A 21,119-nucleotide genomic window follows, 5' to 3' on the forward strand; every position below is an offset into this window, starting at 1 on the left:
AGTGACAAAAAAAAATTATGAATAATCCTGACTAGAAATGTGACTACCTGGGTCGCCTGTCCCTGTGACAAAGAAGAAGGTGTCACTTACCAGCCATAAGGTCGCAGTAGAGATGAGATACCTGCACTGGAACACACTGAAGAAAAACCCCAACACCGTGTTGAAGGGAAGCCTTGGGTGATGTGAGAAGTAGCCACAAAGCTGTGGCTCGTTAGCTTCAATTGCATTTAGCCAATCTCCCCCACCCCCACTTCCTTCACAGCTGACAGGAGTCACCAGCCAGAAATAAAAAGACTTAACAAAGGCCAAAAGCTGAAATGACAACTTTGAGACCCAGGATGGGAGAAGGACCCTGTAGCACTCAGCCTCTTCAGTACATCCTTTGTGTAAGTGGGATTAAATTATCTGTACTATTAAAAAGTCAAGCTGAGGCCTAAACGATGCACCAGCACTTTTAACGAATGCTCATTATTCATACATACACAACTCACAACTGAAGGGTTTCTTTTTTCTTTTTTTTTTTTTTTTTCTGCGTTGAAGGTTTCTGAAGCTGTTGCAGAAGCATTTGCTTTTTGCTTCCCCGGAGGGGTGGGAAGGCACGGCTCGTTCCGGCGGTCCCGTGGTGCTCAGTGGGACGGCAGGTGCTGGGGCAGCAGCAGGGTCACGGGGCAGCATTAAACGCTGTGAAACGCTACAGTCCGAGGAAACACAACAAGAAAAACACCAAAACACGCAGTCTTTTGAGTTGGCTGCAGTCTGCTCAAACGCTTGTTGGCACTCGTGAATACCTTAGCTGTGTTGGTGAAGGACAAATAATGCCTTCATTAGCTTTTAGAAGGGTTATCCCCCACTTTGGTGGCATTTCAAGCTTTATTCTGAGAAGATACGGCGTAAGAGCTTATGTCAAACACAGCTGGTCTTTAGATCCAAAAAGAAAAGTCTGTGAAACTCACCTCTAAGGACTGTAAATCAGAGAGACTTGGAATAGGTTATTTAACACGTATCCAACCCCTTCCCTGGAAGAACTCCTGCACACCAAGGCAGCAGACATTTACCAGTAGGGACTGTTAGTCAACGGTAAAGGCAACACACACCCACAGTGGGTATCTTCAGTAGAAGGCAAAGCTTTTATTGAATGAACCAGATGTCACAAGTTAACATTTGCAGCTGTCCGAGAGATGGGGAATCACACGGCAGCTATAGGAGCAGCAAAGAATACGCAGATTTGCCCCAGATACTGTGGAAAGTCAGGCAGCTCTCTAATAATTACTTCCAACTTTTCCTAATCATGAAAATTTGCATCGGATGTGCCTGTTACTTGTTGCCCTGGAGTGCTCTAATGGCCATGGCACCAAAAGTGAGCCTACCTCAGACAGAACTGCCACCGCGGGATCAATCTGTTCCATACCAAACAGCAAAAAATCTCACTACTGTATCATTCGGTCAGGAAAAAACACAGCCATTTAATAACTATGCCAGACAAGTTGACTATCGAGAGGGGGGGGTGTGTGTGTGTCACTTAAGAGCCTTTGTCACCTGGTTTCTTCTTGCTTGTCTTCTCTATCATCGTCTCCACAATCATTGCTGTCTCTTCATACGTCTGAATTCTGTCATCTGAAAACTTCTCGATAGACTCCACCACCTCCACCTTCTCGTAGCTCATGGAGCCAGGCAAGCCCACTTCTCTGAACAAAAAGGCCTGCTTATCTTCTCGGTCATATTCCGTCTCTCGAATGACTCCTGGCTCAGCTGGGCTTATCAGACCAGGTGAAGGAGCTCTCTCAGGCTCAGAGATGTCTGGGTATTTTGTGATTTGCTCGATTTTTCCTCTTGTTTTTTTGCCCCATTCAAACATGTATTCTTTCTCTTCCTCTTTCTGTTTTTCTTGGAGTTCAAACTCTTCCCTCTTTTCACAGATACCCTCTTTCTCTTTTTCTGATGGTTCAGCGGGCTCTGGCAGCTCCGGTATGGGCTCCACTTCACCACCGTTCATCACCTTCCCATTGCCAGTGGAAACTGTGATCCCTCCTGCCGGCGGGACGGAGGGGGCCATGACGCAAGGTTCTTCATAGCCTTCCTCCCCTGTCACCAGCACGTAACGCCCCTTGGGGTGGGCCTCAGGTTTAGGCTCCGGTCTCTTGTAGACTCTTATTTTCTCCCTCACAATGTTACACAATTTATCGAAGGCTTTACTTATCTGGGCTCCGTCAGGTACGTCCTCCGGGCCCATTTCTTTGTCATCATATTCTGATCCTTCCTGGTCAGGTTCACATGTGACTGAGCCCTCGTGCCGAAACTCCAGCTGATCTTGGTCAAAACCTTCCAGAGTTCTTTCGTACATTCTTTCAGGCGAGATGCCATCAGTTATGTCTTTAGATATCAGCTCCCTTTTCCTGGCAATTTTCTTGGTCAGAGCTTTTTGTCTGGGCTTTACACTGGCAATGTCTTGCACGGCCTGGGTGATATCTAGGGAAAAAAAAAATATCGAAACCAAGCAAACACCACGGAGTGCTGAACACAGCTGCTGCAAATGCTAGAGCTGCCTCTCCCCCTCCCTGCTGCTGAATGCAGCAGCCCGTGTGAGCACAGCTCCCCTCAGCACACGAACCAGCCTCTTCTTTTGAGCGAGCCCCCTTGGCCAAGTAGCCATTTTCACATCTGGGGTTGCCACTGCCTGTCCTGAGGATGGGGACCACTGTGCGTGTAAGAGAGGCAGCAGCACAAAGTGTTCACCTCTCAATCTGGCCCATGGTAATGCTCAGCAGGAGCACTTGGCTGCTGCTGCCCTGGGGCTCAGCATCCTCCTCCCCGGCACGGCGGCAGGGTTCGGCCCCGTTAACTCCACCAGAAACCTCCTCTCCCAAGGCAGAGCCTGCAGCCAGGTGCCCACAGATAGAAGCAGTAGGGACTAAGTGGAAATAGCTCGTCTGGCTTTTACAACTCCCCTTAGGGTTTAGGGAGGAAAAAAATAAATCACCCAAAAGCCCCATGTAAAAGCTTCCTGCTGGATGAGCGGCCCAGGCCTGGTGGGAAAGGTCAGTGTCATCACCGGTTCTTCCAGCGCTTCCGAAGACGGGCTCAGCTTTGTGTCCCAAAGGGACAGACAGGTATTAATATGCTTCCCCACAGGCACCTGTTTTGTCCCCTGTCATAGGTACAGTCATGCACGTAAAATGCCAAATCTCAGTGGGTATAAGACAAGACTTTCCAGGAGAGTAGTTATTTACAGCGGCTGAGGATTTGGCCTCAGGCATTATGGACCCATTTCATATAAAACTGCTACGGTGCAGAGAGCAGTTGTTAGAAAAATTACAGCCGCACTCCAAAAAACCCCTCATTTGAAAGTTTCTCTCTGTTCTCAGGGCAGTTTGTTCTTAGTAAAACCCCAGCGAGCCTTGGATTTAAGCTACAGTCAATCACTGCAGATGTTAGTACCTACAGCACCTTTCTATAAACCAGCTCCCCTCTTTACTAAAAGAAGCCTCACTAGTTTAGTCCCGGCCATTTCCTTGTCACCAGGTTTATGAGCAGCCTAATTCTAACAAACAATCATACGACACAAAGGAAACACCACTCAGAGGAAGCTGGGCAATAGCATGTAAACAGCCCCAAAAAAGTGTCCTCCCCCTGCCTGCAGCATTCAATGTGCCCTGACACTCTTGGCAAACGACTCAAAAATAAGTCAGCACAAAACCCCCAGCTCTTCCCATAGTTTCAGGTGCCTTCTGTCTTTGCTCTATTGATTGATTGGATTAGGTATAAATAGTAAAAATAAGCAAAGAAAGTAATTTGCTTGTGGGTTTGCCCTTTGGCAGCTTGTCCCAAAGCCAGCTGAGATCAACTGAAATCGCTGCATTTACTTGGGAAGCCTGGAGTCAGGCTGTCGCGGCTGGTGTTCACAAGGAAAACAAATGGAAAAACAGCTTAAAATACAATGCTGCTGCTCTTGACAGACACAGGAAGACATGTCACAGGTTTACCTCTTCCCCTCGAAGCTTGAGGCTGGACAGGTCTATAGATCTGAGTGAAGAGTGTGACTGGTGTTCCTGCTATAGCAGAGTTTAACCTGCCGGAGAAGATGCGCATTGGTCAGACCTCTCCCCCTCATTTCCATCAAGAGCAAGTTGAAATTGTGCAAAATGAAGCATGGAGGTTAAAGAAATGTATTTCTCTGTGGTGAGGAGTCAAAGAGAATGACGGGAGCCTGTTTCTTGTCCAGGGAAGATCAACACAGCCACAGCACCTTTGCAGGATTTAAGCTGGTTTCCACCAGCAGCAGATGTGGGATACCCCATTAGGCAAAGTGGTGGTAAAAACCCACAGCAACAGGTCAGTAATTTGGCCCAGCACTTTGAAAGGATGGGACAATTTTGGATGGGCAGTCAATCCATGCCTACAAGAAGTCAGCAAGAGCTGTAAATGCTGGCCAGGGAACTATGAAATTTGGTACCTGAGTATGCCTGACTTCAGAAGGGCAAGAAGAAAACTGAGCAATCTTCCTTGGAAAATATTTGAGGTGGTACTAAGTGGTATTAAGGGTTAAAAAAAAAAACCAAAACAACTAAGAGGCTGGCCTATATGCAAACCAGTCACTATATCTGTGGCCTTTCCAGTCTGCTCTGACAGATTTTGAGAGACTATTTTGGGCTGTAGGGAGGACATACACCCTGGGTAGACAGGCAAGAGATGCACATGCTGATTTTTGGTGCTGAGAATTACCCTGATCAGATACTCCTAAGCACAACGCGGTGTCCAAAATGAAACGCTGAAAACTGATGAAATACCTGTTTCCCACATGTGAGATTGACTATTAGTGAGTGTCCTTCCCCTGCATCTTCTGGACCACCCAGAGTCTGGGCACTCAGGGGTCTGGCCCTGCTCCATCTGCACGGCTGTGAAAGCCCAGCTCCTCTTCTCCTGTGAGGCTGATGTGACATTAGAGGGAGCCACCGCTCCTCCGTAGCTTCAAACACAACTCAAATCCCTGTGAATTTCTTCTATTCTACCCTTTTTTTTTTCCCTCTAGCCTGAAGAATGTGGTTGCTGCAAAGAGAGCTTTGCTTTACAGGACATTTGCCCTGTTTGAGCCCTGTGAGACCAACGTGCTGTAGAGCCCCAGCAAGCTTTGCTACCCCAGCAGTGGAGAGGGTGTTCTGTTTGCTCTCCTGTGCTCCTGACCCCTGTGCACTGACACAGGACAGTATATGGAAAAGAGACTGTATAGAAAGGAGAAACTCAGCCCTTTTTCTTGGCAGAGGCTTGACCAGATTTTGCACCTATTGAGATTTCTGTCCCTGGATATCTATCAGTGAAAGGTGTGAAACAGCCATAGCTCCGGGTGGATCAAATGCCCTTCAACATACATTTTTCAAACAAGAGAAAAGAGATCGCTGGCCCCTTTGGGAGAGTCCAGAAATCCAATCCTTACCGACTGTCCTCGTTCTCGATGATGCGCTTGTACCGCTCCAGCTCGTTCTCCAGGGACTGCTGGTAGATCACCAGCTGGCGGCAGTCGGTTGTGTACTTCTCCAAGGTCCTCTCGGCCTCCTCTATCCCCTTCCTCAGGTTTTCAATCTGCTCATTGTAAAGCTGAATTTCATCGTCGTAACTCTCCTGGGTGTTTTTAATGGCTTGCTCCAGCACGGTTGTCTGGTAAACAAAATCGGTGGGTGAAAGAAGCAGGTCTGAAGCATTCAGCATCCCCATAGTTCAAGGGTAATTAAAGGCAAGACATGGTTTGCTATGATGGGTGAGGCTGTACTGCTTCACTGCATTTGTTTAGTTATTCAAAACCAATAGCTTCCCCCCGCTCCCATCCAGCCCCCTTATCTATCCTGAGGATCCATGTCAGGATTGAGATGAACCAGGGGAACATCTGTGGGGTGGCTCCTTCCCCGTGCACGCAAGCCGGGCTGATGTCCCACTGTGTGACCTGCAGCTCACTATGGACAGGCAGTGTCTTAAGAGGAGAACAAAAGTGCTTAATTGGAAAGATGTGCCCAGGCAAAACCTGTTCGTCCTTCACTGTGGACTGTGGACCACACACTGAAGGTTAAGGAAGGGTCTTTTTTAAAATAAAAGGCTTCCCTTCTGAATTCAGTTCCTCAGCTTTTCTCACTTTAGTGATGAAAATAACTGCTGTGAAGTAAGCCCTCAAAGGCAGCCATTGGAGAGCACATCAACCAGGAGGTGGCGATGAGTCCCTTGCAAAAACAAGGGGCAGGAGTTACAGGTGGGATATTTGGCAGTGTAATTCCACTCTCACTTTCTTCTACTTTTGGCTGTTTACTCCATTTCCTTTATCACTTGGGATTACTTTTTCCCTTTCCAAACAGCTTTTAAAGAGATGCACTCACAAAGAGCTAATGGTGCAATAACTGACTAATGGATTCTTTAATAATTGATTTATTTCTATATGTTACAGGCAAGATTTTCAAAACCTTTTAAGAGCCTAAATTTAGGACCCAAGTCCCTTGGTATTATTCTGGCTATACTGCAGTGTACGAGGGGACCGACAGGTTTTACAGACCCCTTTAGTGTTCAGTGCTCATGAAGTGGGGTCAATAACCTCTCAGCAACAGGGTTATCAGGTCCAGAAACAGGAAAGCAAAGGAGCTCCAGGACACCTCAGTCACCACCTCCTTCAGCATCACAAGCAACCACGTCATCAACCACCACTCATGAAGTTACTTCATTCTTTTAATCTCAAGGCACGAGAACGAAGAGATTAATAAACTCTTTTGAAAAGGGACGTGAAGATTTGATTTTGAAAGCAGCACAGCTAGTTCCCAAAGGGTGTCTCACTCCACCTGCCAGCAGAAGGCTGATTTTCTCCCCTTTTTCCTATGTTGATTCATTATCTCAGTTATCACTACATTGATTCTTGCCCTTCCCAGAGAATATGTGTCGTTTCCACCAGAGCATCAGACATGAGAAAGAGACTGAGGAAAAGCCCGGGGAGTAGTACTGTCCCCAAGCACCCTCAGGGAGGGATGTTACATTCAGGAAGTTTTGGTGCTGGTTTTGGTGCTGGTCATGTCTAAGCACAGGAGAGGTGGTGACTTAGTGTTTTGTGACAGGGATGAACACAGGATGCCAAATGTAGCTCAACACCTATTTCAATTTCAATTACCAACTCTGTCCAGTCCTTCTCCCAGCAAGCTCAGCATTGCCTGTGGCAATGGAAAGGACTAGGCAAAGCCCCGAAGGTGCCCCATCATTTTCCATGGAGCCAATTTCCAGCCTGAGCTCAGGAAGAAAGAAAGAAAGCAGGAACAGCCCTGTGTAACTTTTCCATCCAGAACCTCCTGCTGACTACCCTGCAGGAATTAGTTGCAAATCAGAAACCTTCTCCCACCAGCTACTCTGATAGGCAAGCACAAGCTTCGTCTTGGCTACAACACCTACAGCCTTCCCTGGCCATCTAAACCTGATCATTCAGGCCACCAAGAGAAAGGGAATGAAACAGCTGAAGAGAAAGGTGGAAACTAAAACGAAAAAAAACACCTCCAAGTCTCCAAGTCAACTGAGTTCACAAGACCCTGTTAAAAACCATGTGGTCATAAAAAGAGCAGAGTTCAGGAGCATTATAGTTGTGTTTATGGCTAGTTATGGCAGTACCTCTGTCTGCAGCTTGTATTTCTGTGCCTGTAGCTGGCAGAGGATGCTCTTGTATTCCTCCAGCTGGCTCTGCAGAACAGGGATCCTCCTCTCCGCTACCAGTTTTTCCTGGTTGGAAGAAAACAAGGTTTTCTATAGCAAAGTATGTTTCAGTCTTAAAAGGAGCCAAAAGAAATTCTACTACTGGAAATAAGCTGTAAAGACAAATAGAAAATGACAGAAGACAAATAAAGAGATGGGTATTGAACCTCCAGGAAACCCCTGTGGCATGGCTTTTAGAATAAAAGATGTCAGATGCAGGACTGACAGAAGTGCAGCTCATGTTGAAATTAGGCCCTGTAGATATAGCTGTAATATCTTCCTCTTCCAATTAATAAATGTTCTTGGCACAGCCATTCATATTGATGGGAATCACCAAGTTTTAATCTAGTCTCTAGCAATTTATTTGCTTTACAAATTTTCACCACAACTTGCCCCTTCAGGACAAGATTTACTCTCTCTGTAAATACTTAACGTATCCTGCCAGCTCCTCCTCAGATAGGAAGCACAACTACTTCAACTACCTTTGAACTAACCATTTTTTGGGCAAATACATATGCTGGAGTGCACATAATTAACACAATCCCTCTTCTCCTGATCAATTCAGTTTTCCAAAGCTACAGTTTGTTTTTTCTCTTGTATTCAGTATTCAGTACTTACTCACACTTATTGCAGTTTTCATCTAACCTTGGAGTGGAACTTAAAGGATCTGGGGATGCTTTAGAAGCGAACATTGTCTCTTTCTTTCTTAGAGCAGCGTGTATTTGCCGACAGCAACACTTACCTCACATATGCCAGTGGTTATAGGGGACACACGAGGGGTTGTCTGGATGATCTGTTGCAAAACACTGACGTAGGTCTGGATTTCCATAAGGTTCTGTGGTGAAGCAAAAAACATTTCAATCAAAAAATGCCATAGCAAGGTGCTCGCTTCAATGTGCTCCACTTCTTGGACTTATTCCTAGGTATTTACTTCTTTCAGCATATAAAAGTCCAGTTTGTGTTCAGATTTGGCTTTGGAATGTGGTTTTAGACCTGATTTTGAGTGTATGTGTGCTAACAGTTTCATTATGCTGAGGGGACATCACAGGCATCTGGCTAAGGGATAACAGAGTTTATAGTCTCGATTAAAGATTTTGTGATTTCCGATTTCATGGGAGAGTGTCAAAATAAGAACTACAAATAGCTTTGCACGTGGTCCAAAAAAGTGAGCCTCTTCTTTCAAAAGCAGCAAAGATGGGAGAGTTACCTGATCCCAAGCCTCACAGCTCTCCCAGGAAGGAGAAGGGGGCCGCACATGTTAAAGTCAGCTGCAGCTTCATCGTACAGCCGCAGGCTTATGTCTGCTGCTTAACTGGAATGCTCTGTCCCAGAAAACTGGGTATCCCCCTCTCATGAAAGCAATAGCTTCTCAGCATGAAATAGAAGACAGCTTGACCAGCACATCGTGTTGAATCATGATAATGGGGCAACAGATTCAAGATGTTGCTACAGCTGTAGACATCGGACCCCGAGGGAGCCAATTTGGATGCCTGCAGCCAGCCAGCTGCTGGGCTTAACCTCTGCACGGAGCTGCTGTGCCCACTGAAAATACATCGTGCTGTATTTACCCACCAAAACACAAATGGGACTTGCTTTAACTTGCCACTGGAACCGACCATGGAGAGGGCAAGGCTTGATACACATCTCTAGGAGGAAGAACCGAAGAAAACAACAAATTCAGTCAGTTACCTTCTTGTATCTGTCCTTTGTGGCACTAATGTCATCCTGCAGGAACTGGGACTCGATCTGCAGCTCCAGGTTGCAGAGCAGAGCTTCGTCAGCTTCCTGCAATGCAGAGAGAGGGGGCACGGTCAGTAGGTGTGGGTGGGTTGCCAAAAGCACAGCAGCCATAAGGCAAGCAGCCCGCGGGGGAGCCTACCGGGAGAAACAAGAGTGTTATAAAACCAACAAACAACCAGGCACCTCGTTCTTTGGCTTTTCCCATTGTACACCCTGCTTTTCTGCACAAATTTCATTTATTATACAGTTTGGCACTGGCACTGTGTCAAAATATGTTTACCATATGCTTTATGAATGCTGGGAGCCAAGCCGTAGATGCTATGAAAAAAGCAGTCTGACGCTAAAAACTTGCAAAGGTGCATGAATCTTAAACAGATGGTGCAGAATCTCAACAGACTAAGGCACTGATTTCTCTAGTGTTTATGACAGGACCTGAAGTATCCTGATGCCTTTTTACTATCTCGAGTAAAGAAGCCCTTATTAAAAAAAGCCCAGGATAGTCTAAATTACTTTCACTCCTTTGGGTGTGTTCTCAAATATCACAGATGTTTGTCAATTTGGAGGCACTGCTGGAAATAAAAATGACAGATGAGCAAGTCCAGAGAAGAAATTACCCTGCTGCAGAAGTTTCCAATACATTGGGATTTGTAAGGAAAAAAGTTCATAGTGTCCAATTAATTCAGAGGACAAGGAGTATGACTAGCACATGATCTCAAAGTACACAGTATGAGTGGCACTGGTAGTTAAATCCAGTTAAATCTCCATTTCTGTTCAGAGGTCGAACTTACGTATTTCCTATTTGTGTTATTTAATACAAGCCCCTGAATACAGAATCATTTCTATGGAACCTGACAATATATTTTCCAAATATATAAGTGTGAACAGCTTTATTCTTCTACTTAATGCATGCCTCCTTGGTTAGGTTTATCATTAACCATTAAATATCCCTTTTGAGAAAGTATCTTGAAAGCTGCCAACTTAATCTTCCTTGCAACTCTACAAAACTTGTAAGTTCTTCCACCAGTTTGCAAGTTGCCTCAAGAAAGTCTTGACTTCTGCATTTAACTCAAGGTGTGAAAAGAAGAATGAATTTAAAGGTGTCCCTTTAAAATTACTGACAGGCCATCACCAGCTGCAAATATGTCCCAGTGAGCGGCTCAGGGGTTGCAAACAAAAGACTGAACTCTCTGGGTGCAGCGTGTGACTGGTAGAAGGGGATTTTTTCGTTCTGCACGTGCACAGCACGCGCTCTCCCAAAAATGTGTAGATGTTTGCTGTCCCATTATGTTGCTGAGCCTCCCAGGCAGAGACCTCTCCAGCCAGCTCCATGCTTTGTGAGGCAGAGGCTGATTCAGATGGGGCCAAACCAGCACATTCGGAGCCAGCCATCGGGAATGCCTTCCTATTGAGAGGAAGATCAGCAGGACAATGGCCCTGTTGAGAGGTTTTGGGGGGGAGCCAAAAAAAGCCCCTGGGGCCCCTAGATAATACCGATAAGCAAATATTTCTGCATGTAATAAGCAAAAGCAGCATTCGGCTCTCCAAATGTTCCTTCAAAGGGGAGAAATACTTTTGCTTTTATTCCCCGCTTCAGAGATGATGCTGTATACCAGAACAGTGCAGTGCCTACACATTTTCTTCTGAACTTTGCAGTATTTGCTATTCACTCATCTTCCAGAAAAACATTCTGCTTTAGGTGCTGGTTCCAGATCATTAATCCACGTGCTGAAGTGGCATTTTCATTTCCCGTGATCCCCTAGATCTCCCCAGAACTACTGTTTGCTGATTTTCCAGAGTGATTCTCCATCTGTTGGATAAGGCATGAGTTTGCATCTGCACATGCAGGTTTCAGGCTACGTCTTGGGCACTGTACAGAAAATCAGCTGTGTTGGCTGAAGACCTTGCTCAAGACCTTGTCAGCTGTGCCAGTGATCAATCCTCTTTCCTTTAGCCACAGGTTGGCTGAGAGGAAAGGTGAAGACGGACCCACCAGCTCCAGCCACCCCTTACAAAATATTTGCCTCAACAAATATTTTTTAAGCGCTTACAGAGTGACCAGCCTGGAAACACTGGAAAATACCACTGATACAGGATATTTTGAGCTCCTTGGAGATAGAAATGCCAGAACATCTTTTTTTTTTTTTTTTTTTTTTAAATCAAACATGCATGTCATTGATACGACAGTGTTCAAACAGAACAGCTCCTGCCATTGGTAGCAGAGACTTTTTATTTTTTTAAAGTCTATTTAAGCTACCTGTAATTGTTTTGCCACAAAGAAAATAAAGGATAAACTGAAAAATACAACTGGGCAAAGATACAATACAACTTTCTTCACTAAGACAAAAGCTGGTAGCAATAGAGGATGAATCAGGCTTTCTCAGTTTCACAGATCTGGTTTGGAAACTTCCTAAATATGTTAGTAAACTTTTATCTTTTCTCTGAGCCATATTATTATTATTGTTGTTGTTGTTGTTATTTCTCTTACCATGGTATTAGTTCAGGGAATTGCAGCTCAGGAAAGCAACAATCCTCAGGTTTCACTGTGAAAGGAACAAATCAGTGGCCTTTGTGGCTTCTCTTTGGTTTGGAAGCCTAATGGGAAGCTGGGGGTTTGTCCTGGGAAGGCCTGACCATACCCTGCAAGGGGCTGAGGAGCTTTGAGATCCACCAGACTCCATGAAATCAGCATTTTCTCCTGCCATGATATCAATATTAAATATACTTTAATGGAGTGGCTGTATTAAAGAACAAAAAAGTGGGAAGAACATATTTAGCAACAAACACATTTTCTCCAGTCACATTCCATGCTCTTAGATATGTGAACTGGCTGAACGGTATGACTAATAAATGGACTTTTCCTACCTCTGTATGTAGACTCTAATTCACTCAGAGAGAAATTGTCTTCAGAGTTAAAAGAGCGTTAAAAGATTTAAAAAGATTTATTAAAGGCACCTAAACATGTGCCTGATCTTCAGCAAGGATTAATTTGCAAAGTTCATGTTGGATGTGGAAGAAGCAGCCCATATTTCAGCTCCAGGCCCCGAAATGAATGCAGGAGACATTTGCTGATGCTCTAGAAGGAGTGGTAGGCAGTAGATCCTCCGAGTCTTTGGTTTTACTGAAAAATTAATGAAGTCCTGAGCACAGCTGAGGCTGTGGGCCGCAGATGACATGACCAGAATAATCAGGACTGTACAGAGCAAGGTGCTAGACAGTGCGTATGCACACATCAAGACTCAGCCACGAGGGGAAGGAGAACTTTTCATCAGTGCATAATGACAAGAAATGTCTTGCTCTGACATTTTATCTTCCCGCTGCTTCTTCAAAGCAGCTTGCTGTAGTAAATGAAACCAAAGGAAAAAAATGCTAAAGGCCTTTCCTTTTCCATTTTTCCAGGCTTACCTTGTTAAGGCGTTCAAGGGTTTCTTTTAGCTTCTGCTGATACTCACGTTCATTTCTATACCTGCAAATAGAACAAAGAAGATGAAGTTCAATGGTTCATCCTTCTGCAAACTGCATTGTCATCTGCACTATCACGCACAGATAAAGCAGAATACAAATCTTGAAGGGCCCAAAAGATTTATTTATGCATTAGCATTAATATTTTTTTTTGGTCCCAGATGCTGAGAGTACTTCCAGAATTGACAACTTCCCGTCCTCAACTTACGTAGCAGAAAACAATGGAATGCTACACATTTGTTATCACTTTTTCAGAGAAAGCCCAAGAATAGGTTATTTACAACAAAAGTACATTTGATTGGCACTGAACTACAGTGACAGCCATTCACTGATGTTTACTATGTGAGTATTTGCTAAATTGGCACGTTAGCATTTAATTACCTTGTACTTGGTTTTCTGTTCTACCTGTTGTTGTTCAATAAGCATTTTTATGACAGATATTAAACAAAAAGGTTGAAATTTCACTGTATATGAATAATGTTGTATCAGGATGCTTTGATGGATCAAGCTTTGTGTCCTCTTTAATAGCAGTTCATATTTTAGTTTGTCCAAAACCGTGAGTCTTACTAAGAACTGCATTTAGCCAACTATTCTTACGCATTTATAAAATGTCCACCAGCGCATAATGTGCATGTTCCTGTAGTGAGTGAACACTGGATGCATATTGTGTTTCTCTTTGATTTGAGGAAACAGCACATATTCTTTAAGAATTAGGGTTCTGTATTTGTATGTTAGAAAGGATTTTCTTCTAGAAAATCCTTTTAGTTGCAGAGTACAAAACTTCCAAATTGTTGATTGTTGTTGTTTATTCCTTTCCCTAAATAAACTATATATAAAATGTTTAATAGGAGAGAGGGTTTTGAGACCCCATTAAAAAAACCAACCAACCAGGAGCATCTTATAGTACAAGGCAATGAGACTTGCAATCAGTACTGAACAAGTGGCACCATCAAACTGCATCTGCTGCCAGTGCCTAAGTACATAAATACAGTCCATTCCTGTTTATCCCTTTGCTTTCCCTAAAACAATAGATACAAAGCTCTCCTTATCTTACTTTCTACAAGAAACCCTCATGGTGGGTGACAAACCAAATCATGGTGGTGAATGTCCTTCATTTGCAGTACAAGCAACGGACATCAACACAAGCATGAACCCTGTCTGAAATTCAGAATTGAACATAAATCCTTGTCTGTCTTTTGAAATCATTGATTCAGCCCAGATAGGGACTTGCTCCAGTCAACGGGGAACTTGTCAGCTGACGGAGTCACTCGTGAACTGACCAGGACAACAAAAAACTTGGCAAAACAAAGAAATGGACTCAACTTGGTGCTCTGGTTTCCCAACTTTCCCTTCCTTTGAAATCTCACACTATTAGCAGGGTTGCTCACTGGTCTGGTTTCAATTTTTACCATGAACAGTAAAAAAACAAGTGAGAACAATAAGGTTTTATGTCTTTATCACTCCTATAAATTGCTGAGCCTCCTCAACTCAAGTGCTATTTTCTGACAAAACTAAAACTGTCTTCTTGCAAAATTGTAATATCACAGGGTTCACAAGATACAACTAAGAATATTCAGCTTCAGCAGTGAGGCTGCCTTTGTTTCTGTTGTTTATTAAGTAGCTCACCTCCAATCAATTTTTCTTCCCATCTTGTAATTTTTTTTTGTGTGCAGTTGATAATAAACACTTCATTAACTTAGATACTTTCTGACACCTGGGCAAGAATGAGTAGATTGTGGCAGCTTGTGAAAATCAAATACAATAAAAGCTTGGGCTTACATTCTTAGTAACATACAACCATTCAATAGAGTCAGGGTCTAAATCTCAGCCCTGATGTCATTCAGACTTGCTCAAACCTGCCAAGTTGCTGTGTCCTCATTCAAAAATTCTTTCAATGACCGAAATATTCATTCAACTACATTTTCCTTCATTCTCAAATAACCCAAATACCTGCTGTGTCACACAGCCATAAAACCACCCGGCAGCCTTGAGAGAAATGGTCTTGTGTGATTATCCTTGGAAGGAGGACTGCTTTTAAGTGACGTTCAATGTACTTCAGAAGCTCAGTGCAAAAGGGCTAAGGACCTCTTAGAAATGCTTCAGAGACCTCGTGATGCCTCTGTGCCTGCTGAAATGTACCTACGTAAGTGCAATGCCTGACAAATTGCAGCCTTGCTACGCTTCAAAACTGATTTGAATGTTCAAGTAATTAGCTGGATATATTGAAAAAAGGTCAAGCTTTTCTCAGATGGCTGCTGGTCAGCCTTTCCTGGACCTTAAGAGCCATGAGGTTCATTTGCTTTGTTTTTTTTATATAAAAACGCCACACCTTCTTACCTACTGAAATAGCTTTAGGGGTGCAACAAACCTTTTTGGACTTTTTAGAAAAAAAAACCCAGATATTGTTTTTTGCGTAGGGTAAAAGAAATGATGTGGAGAGGGCTGCCAGGCTCAAACAAAGGCAGACGAGAGCTTTAAAGGTTGCCATTACCTCACCTCTCTTAGGTGAGCAGCTCTCCATTGGGGCACTTCCAGATTTACAGGTATTAGTTAAGCCCCTTGAGCCCCCCTTCAGTGAGAGGTCCCTCAAAGCCCACCATTAGGCTTGTTTCCCCACCTGGGAAGCACGGCACCAGCAGCGCCGTAAATCCCTTTTCCCATCCCCAGCTTATAGACAGGCTGGGCTTGCTCTTAAAAGATGGGGCAAGGACAAGGCCCTTTTTATTCAGGCCCTGTCTCTGCTGCAGCACAAGGGCTGGATCCCCTCCAAGGAGAAAACAGTCACAATATATCTTAGCGATGCTCAAGGGCCAGAGACTCAATTGGGTGTCAAGCCTGTGCCTCTAATATGAAGAGAAATGCTGCCTCTCTGTTGAACCCTACCGAACTCTTCTAGCAATACATGAAACCTCTTGGCTTGCCACAAGCCCAGGCTAAACTTTTCTACTAATTTTCTCCTTTTCAGTTTCCCTGAGGCACTTCACTAGCCTTTTCTCAATCAGGGCAGCAGTAATTTGGGTGTCAAAGAGAGCATAAACTGCAAAAAGCTGGTCCTGCAAGGATGATGGACAGGCCAATAATGCTTGTATTTTATAGCCTGAAAGCCAGGATGAGCCCTTTGAGGGCTCTCTCTGCTGATTTATGAAAAGATTGCTACCTGCGTTATCAAGAAGCTGCTATTGAATGGCTGACAACCATGGGGCAAGATTTCAGCAGTCTGAGGAGGGGGTGGAGGGCAGGCAGGACCTCCTCACCCACAGCTGCGGCAGGATCAAACTCTCCCTAGCACCAGAGAAGCAGCAACAGCACAGACAGAATCCCTGTGGACAGAGCTTGAAGATGGCTTTGCCAAAGGTCCCTGGCTACAAAGTCCCTGCTGCTCCACAAATCCCAGCCATCATCATTTCCTACTTGTTTTTGGTACCTCTCACAGCCAGCAGGTCTGCACTGTGGTCCCAAAGGGTGTCAGCTCCTCTGAGCATTGCCACAAGGAGCAGCCTGGAGAACACAGTGCCAATTGCTGTGTCTAGCAACTTCCAGGGAATCATATTGCATGCAAAACCCGCAAGATTAGCAGCGAATTAATTTTAAATGAAACGATCGATTAGAAAGACTTTTAATTTCTGGAGTTAATTAATTCTGTTCAGTCAAAAGCCCTAAAATCTGGGTTTCAGCATCTTCCCTAATGCTGTCTTTTGCTCAGACACAAAGACTTGATTTGAGCAATTTGGTCTTTAATTGCGTTATTCCCTCTTTGCAGCTCAGAACACAATCCTCCTAAAGCTAATGAGCAACAGCAACTGACGTGCCATGGTGAGAACCTGCCATCATGGAAGGGAGAGGGCAATTGCCCATCCAGTAGCAGTGAGACTGCAAAATGCAGAGCTAGAGCTCCCTAAATCCTGCCACTTTGCTATTCACCAAGGGCTTATATGCCATATCTACAAGCATGATATACATGGAGGGGCATCACCCGTGCACGAGAAGCAGCCAGTGACACCAAACCCATCCTTACTACAAAGATTAAGTATGGAAACCACCCATCTTCCTCTGCTCCTTACTTGTTGCGGTACTCATCAAGCATGCGCTGGGCGTCCTTCTCCTCCCTCTCCAGCTTGGCTCGGTCAGATGCCAGCTCCCTCATTCGCTGTCGGTTGAACTCGATCTGCCCGGCGAAGGCTTCGTCCAAGCCCACCAGCTCATCCATGCGCTGGAAGGTCTCCAGCTGCTTGCGCAGGATGGTGTTGCGCTGCTCCAGCACACGCGCCCGGTTGATGTAGCTGGCGAAGCGCTCGTTGAGCTCTTGGAGGTTCTCAAGGCCCCGGGCTTGGGCCAAGCTGTCGAATTCGGGGGATCCTCGCAGCTCATCGTAGGCATCCGACCGCTCGTACTTCTCCTTGCGCACCTCACGGAGGAAGCTGCTCCTGTACATGGCTTCAGGGGGGCTGTGCGGTGCCGGGGTCCCCTCTTGCGTGCCTGCCTGTCTCTCCAGTTTGGATCTGAATTACGTCTGGGGTGTTTTGGGAGGCAGAACTGAACATAATCACCCCCCCCCAGGATGATTAGGACTTTTCTCCAGGGCTGTTTGTGGCACTAAAGGCATCATCTGCAGCAGTGAACTAAATAAATCCCAATGGCCCCGCCTTGGGGCTGCCTGCCTGGGCGTCAGCAGTTCAGAGAAGCAGCGGGCATGGGGGGGGGGGACGAGGGGCTTTTCTTTTTGAGTGCTGCAATTGTTTACGGCCACAATAAAAGACAGCAACATCCAGCTTTTACCCAGCGGATTAAAGCATTATGCACAGACAACAAAAGGGGTGCTTTGCAGTTTCAGAGGCTGAGCTCAAAGCCTTTCGTGGCTGTACTGTGGGGAGAGCTTTGTCCCATGGTGCTGTCCCCAGGGATGTGTGCCTTCTGCTGAGCCAGGGTTCTGATGTGAGTGGATAGCAGCACCTGATTTTTGTTATTTGACAGCTTTGCGATCATTTAGGACGATGGGATTGTATATAAAAGTCAATGTGACTCCTGCTCCAAGTACAAGATCTGGCCACTTGGTTGTCACTTCACGTCAGCCTTTTCTGCATGTTATTTCTACATGGCATGAGAGGCATCAAAGGAGCAGTGGTACTAAAAGCCCATCCTTAACAGGGCCCTGGTGGGAGTCCAGTTTCCTTGGGGATAGCCCAGTGCCATGTCCTCTCATGACTGGGTGGACACACCATATTATTGCATGGGGAGCCACCATCCTTCCTTCCTTCCCTTTGCTCCCACCATAATGGAGTCTCATGAGCTGCCATTCCCTGAGAGACTTCAATTTCTCTGGAAGTGATTGATGTATTTCCTCCAGTACTTTTTTTCCAGTCTTTCCCTTTGCAAAATCCTGTTTCCTGGACTTGCTCTTCCAGAAGCACATCTACTTGCCCAGCTGAAAAGCCCAACGCCAAGACAGTTCAATGTTGAGATCTCTGTTAATAATTCATTTATGTAAAAGTCATTCCTTCATTTTTTTAATGGACACATCTTATATGAATATTTAAATCACATACTGGAACTTTAACGGGGAGTAGCCTCACTGAGGGCAAGGGCTGGGGGGAAGAAAGAAGCTGTGTTCTCAGGCAACTCTAAAGTTTGGGTTCCACGTGATCTAATCTGAATCAAAATAAAAAAAAAGTTCATTAGAAGTTTTCTGCATCTTTCCTATTCTGCTTCAGATTTAAAAGTGCAATGGGGAAAGATCAAATGATATTTGAGAAAATTAAAACAGGCTTTGCACATGCATTGCACAGCTCCACACGCAGCCTCTCAACCACATAAATAGCAAAACAAGGGTAGATTTTTTTAGAAATGTTTGGAATCTTTATACAGCAGTGGATGTGAAACCCCTGCTTTCCGTGCTGCACAAACACGTCGGCATTTGCAGCTCTTTGGCTGGACAAGCCTGGCCAGCCAAACAATGTAGCTGAGCTTTTTACAAAGTTAGTCTTCCAGAAGAGATCAGAAAGTAGATTCTGCTGGATTGGGGGCAATGTATTTTCACTGCAAGAGTTTTTTAGGCTTTAGATAGCCTTTCTGTACAATAATAGCCAATGTGAGTACTATCCCATCCCTCCCTCTGGGGCTGGAAGCAGCCCTGACTCCATGCTGACCATAACTCCTTCGGTAATAAAATGAATATTTCTGTAGAGGTGTCTTAGTGACCCACCATGTCCCTAAACAGAGGAGTCTGTAGGGAAGCCCTTGCAGTGCCAATTTTTATTATTAAAATTCATCATATGCTTTCTGCTAGGAAAATCTGGGGCTGCTATAGCACGTATTTCTATGTGCTATAGCATGTTTTGCTATTACATGCGTTTCTCTAAGGTGGGATTCCTGACTCAGATCTCCCCTTGGGCTGCTTCCTCTGCTGACTCGCTACAGACACTGCTTTACTGGGACAAAGCACAATTCATGCCTTGCCGTAGTGACTTTTTGTGATGGAGGCTCTACTTCTAGTTATGTGGCTTAAAGAGACACCCTGGCCTCCAGGCAGCTTGTGAACACTCAAAATGCAGCAAACCAGAATGAGACAGCCTGAAAGGAAAAACACTTTGGCCTAGACAGCAGCTGTGATTCTTCTTTTCAAACAGAGAGCATCAAAAACACCAGAGAAAAATCAATCTGCTCCTGTTAGCCGCTGAATTATTCAGCTCATCTAATGGACCACCAAGGTGAGTTTCTTAGAAAGGGATTGTGCACACCATTTGCTACTTAGAGATGGCTCAAAGACTGAAAAGGTTACCTATATACACACTAATGAAATGTCTGACAAACCCTGCTTGGAAGCTTTTTAGATTTAAATCAGTGAGTGTGCATACAAGAACACACCTATACAAAATAGGCAATCTTTTTCGCCTAATGCCTGTAGTATAAATAAGAAGGAACATAAAGAAACAATTTGTGTCTTTCCCTCTTTGTTCCCAGAAGACATGTGTGACTTGATGTTCTGAGAACAAAATCTGGCTCTTTGCTGTTGCAATGTGCTATGTGATACATCACCACAGCCCCAGAACGGGTGTTTACCTACCGCTGGAGAGCTCAATAAACCCTTGGTACAGCTTGTTTCTTCTCTAATTGCTTGTGTTGCTATAAACTCCTTCACAGACTAACTTGGCCGTATCCCTTGAGCACAATATGAGCCTATTTTGGCAGTGCCATCAGCCTGCTTGTACTCCTTACTGCTCAGCTAAGCCAACACAAGTTTCTCATGCTAAATCAAAAAACAAACACGCAAAAAAACCCAATGCAAATGAAACTTTATCTTTCTGCTAAGGAACGGGGCCAGCCTTAACTGTGGTCTGCCAGGCTGGCAGCTGAGCTTGTGCTGGCTGTGGGGCAGCCCCAGGGCTCCTGTGCCCTCCTTACCCAGGGGACTTCCAGCTCCGCTCCTTTCCCCAGGGTCATTGGAGGGTTGAGACAGACCCCCACAGGCAGCCTGCTCAGGGTTTCCAAATTAATCCTCCAAGTTCAGCAATTGACAGCTTGTTGGTCTGTCAATTTTCTGACCTGACCAGAGACAACAGTGGGGCTCTACCAGGACAGTCCAGCTGAGGCACTACTTCACTATCGCTGTCTTTTCGAGTTATTTCGCTTTATTCAGAGCCTGATGCTATAAACCCAAAGTTTCCTGTTTCTGTAGTCCAGAATGAAACCTCAGAGCAGGGCGTGCTAACAAAATGTGTCACAAGCATTCAATGGCAAGGTCTCATTAGATGGAAATTGAGGCTATTCTTCATTTTGAGAAGTGATGCTCAAAAGGCCATGTCCGAGCATGTAATGTCATGTGGCTAAAACAAACTGTGGCGAAGGCATTCAGAGCAGAACTTCTTGGTGGATATGACCGATGACGAAGATGAAATTAATTTGGGGTGATTAGTTTTAAAGAAGACTCAAAAGGATATACATTAAAATGTGAAAGAGTCCAGCACTGTAAAAAGGTTGGGTTTTTTTTATCCCCCCTTTTCCATGTCCATAGTAAATAGGATATGAAATAACAACTTTAACCTGCACAATCTAAGACACAAATTAGTTATGAGGAACGCAGTCTTCTAATGAAGCAGTCTTCTTCTAATGAAACACTGGAAATAAAAAATTGCAAAATCTCAGACACCGAAGCACTAAATGTTTCACTGAAGCACTTAAGGCTAAGCGAATATTGCCCAGGATGGAGGAATATTTTGTTTATC

General features: G+C 44.7%; 1 protein-coding gene across 1 annotated transcript; it reads right to left on the reverse strand.

The window, feature by feature from the left end:
* Positions 1 to 1,112: 1,112 nt before the first annotated feature.
* BFSP1 (beaded filament structural protein 1) lies at positions 1,113 to 17,564 on the reverse strand. The gene is made up of 8 exons (XM_014966346.1): positions 16,962 to 17,564; positions 12,844 to 12,904; positions 9,391 to 9,486; positions 8,444 to 8,536; positions 7,621 to 7,728; positions 5,429 to 5,649; positions 3,981 to 4,066; positions 1,113 to 2,466 (listed from the first exon to the last, which is right to left on the reverse strand). Exons 1-8 carry the CDS (start codon positions 17,330 to 17,332, stop codon positions 1,520 to 1,522), a joined length of 1,983 nt encoding a protein of 660 aa, XP_014821832.1. The 5' UTR covers positions 17,333 to 17,564; the 3' UTR covers positions 1,113 to 1,519.
* Positions 17,565 to 21,119: the final 3,555 nt, after the last annotated feature.

Source organism: Calidris pugnax, unplaced genomic scaffold (assembly GCF_001431845.1).
Source record: "Calidris pugnax isolate Ruff unplaced genomic scaffold, ASM143184v1 scaffold31, whole genome shotgun sequence".
Lineage (NCBI taxonomy): Eukaryota > Metazoa > Chordata > Aves > Charadriiformes > Scolopacidae > Calidris > Calidris pugnax.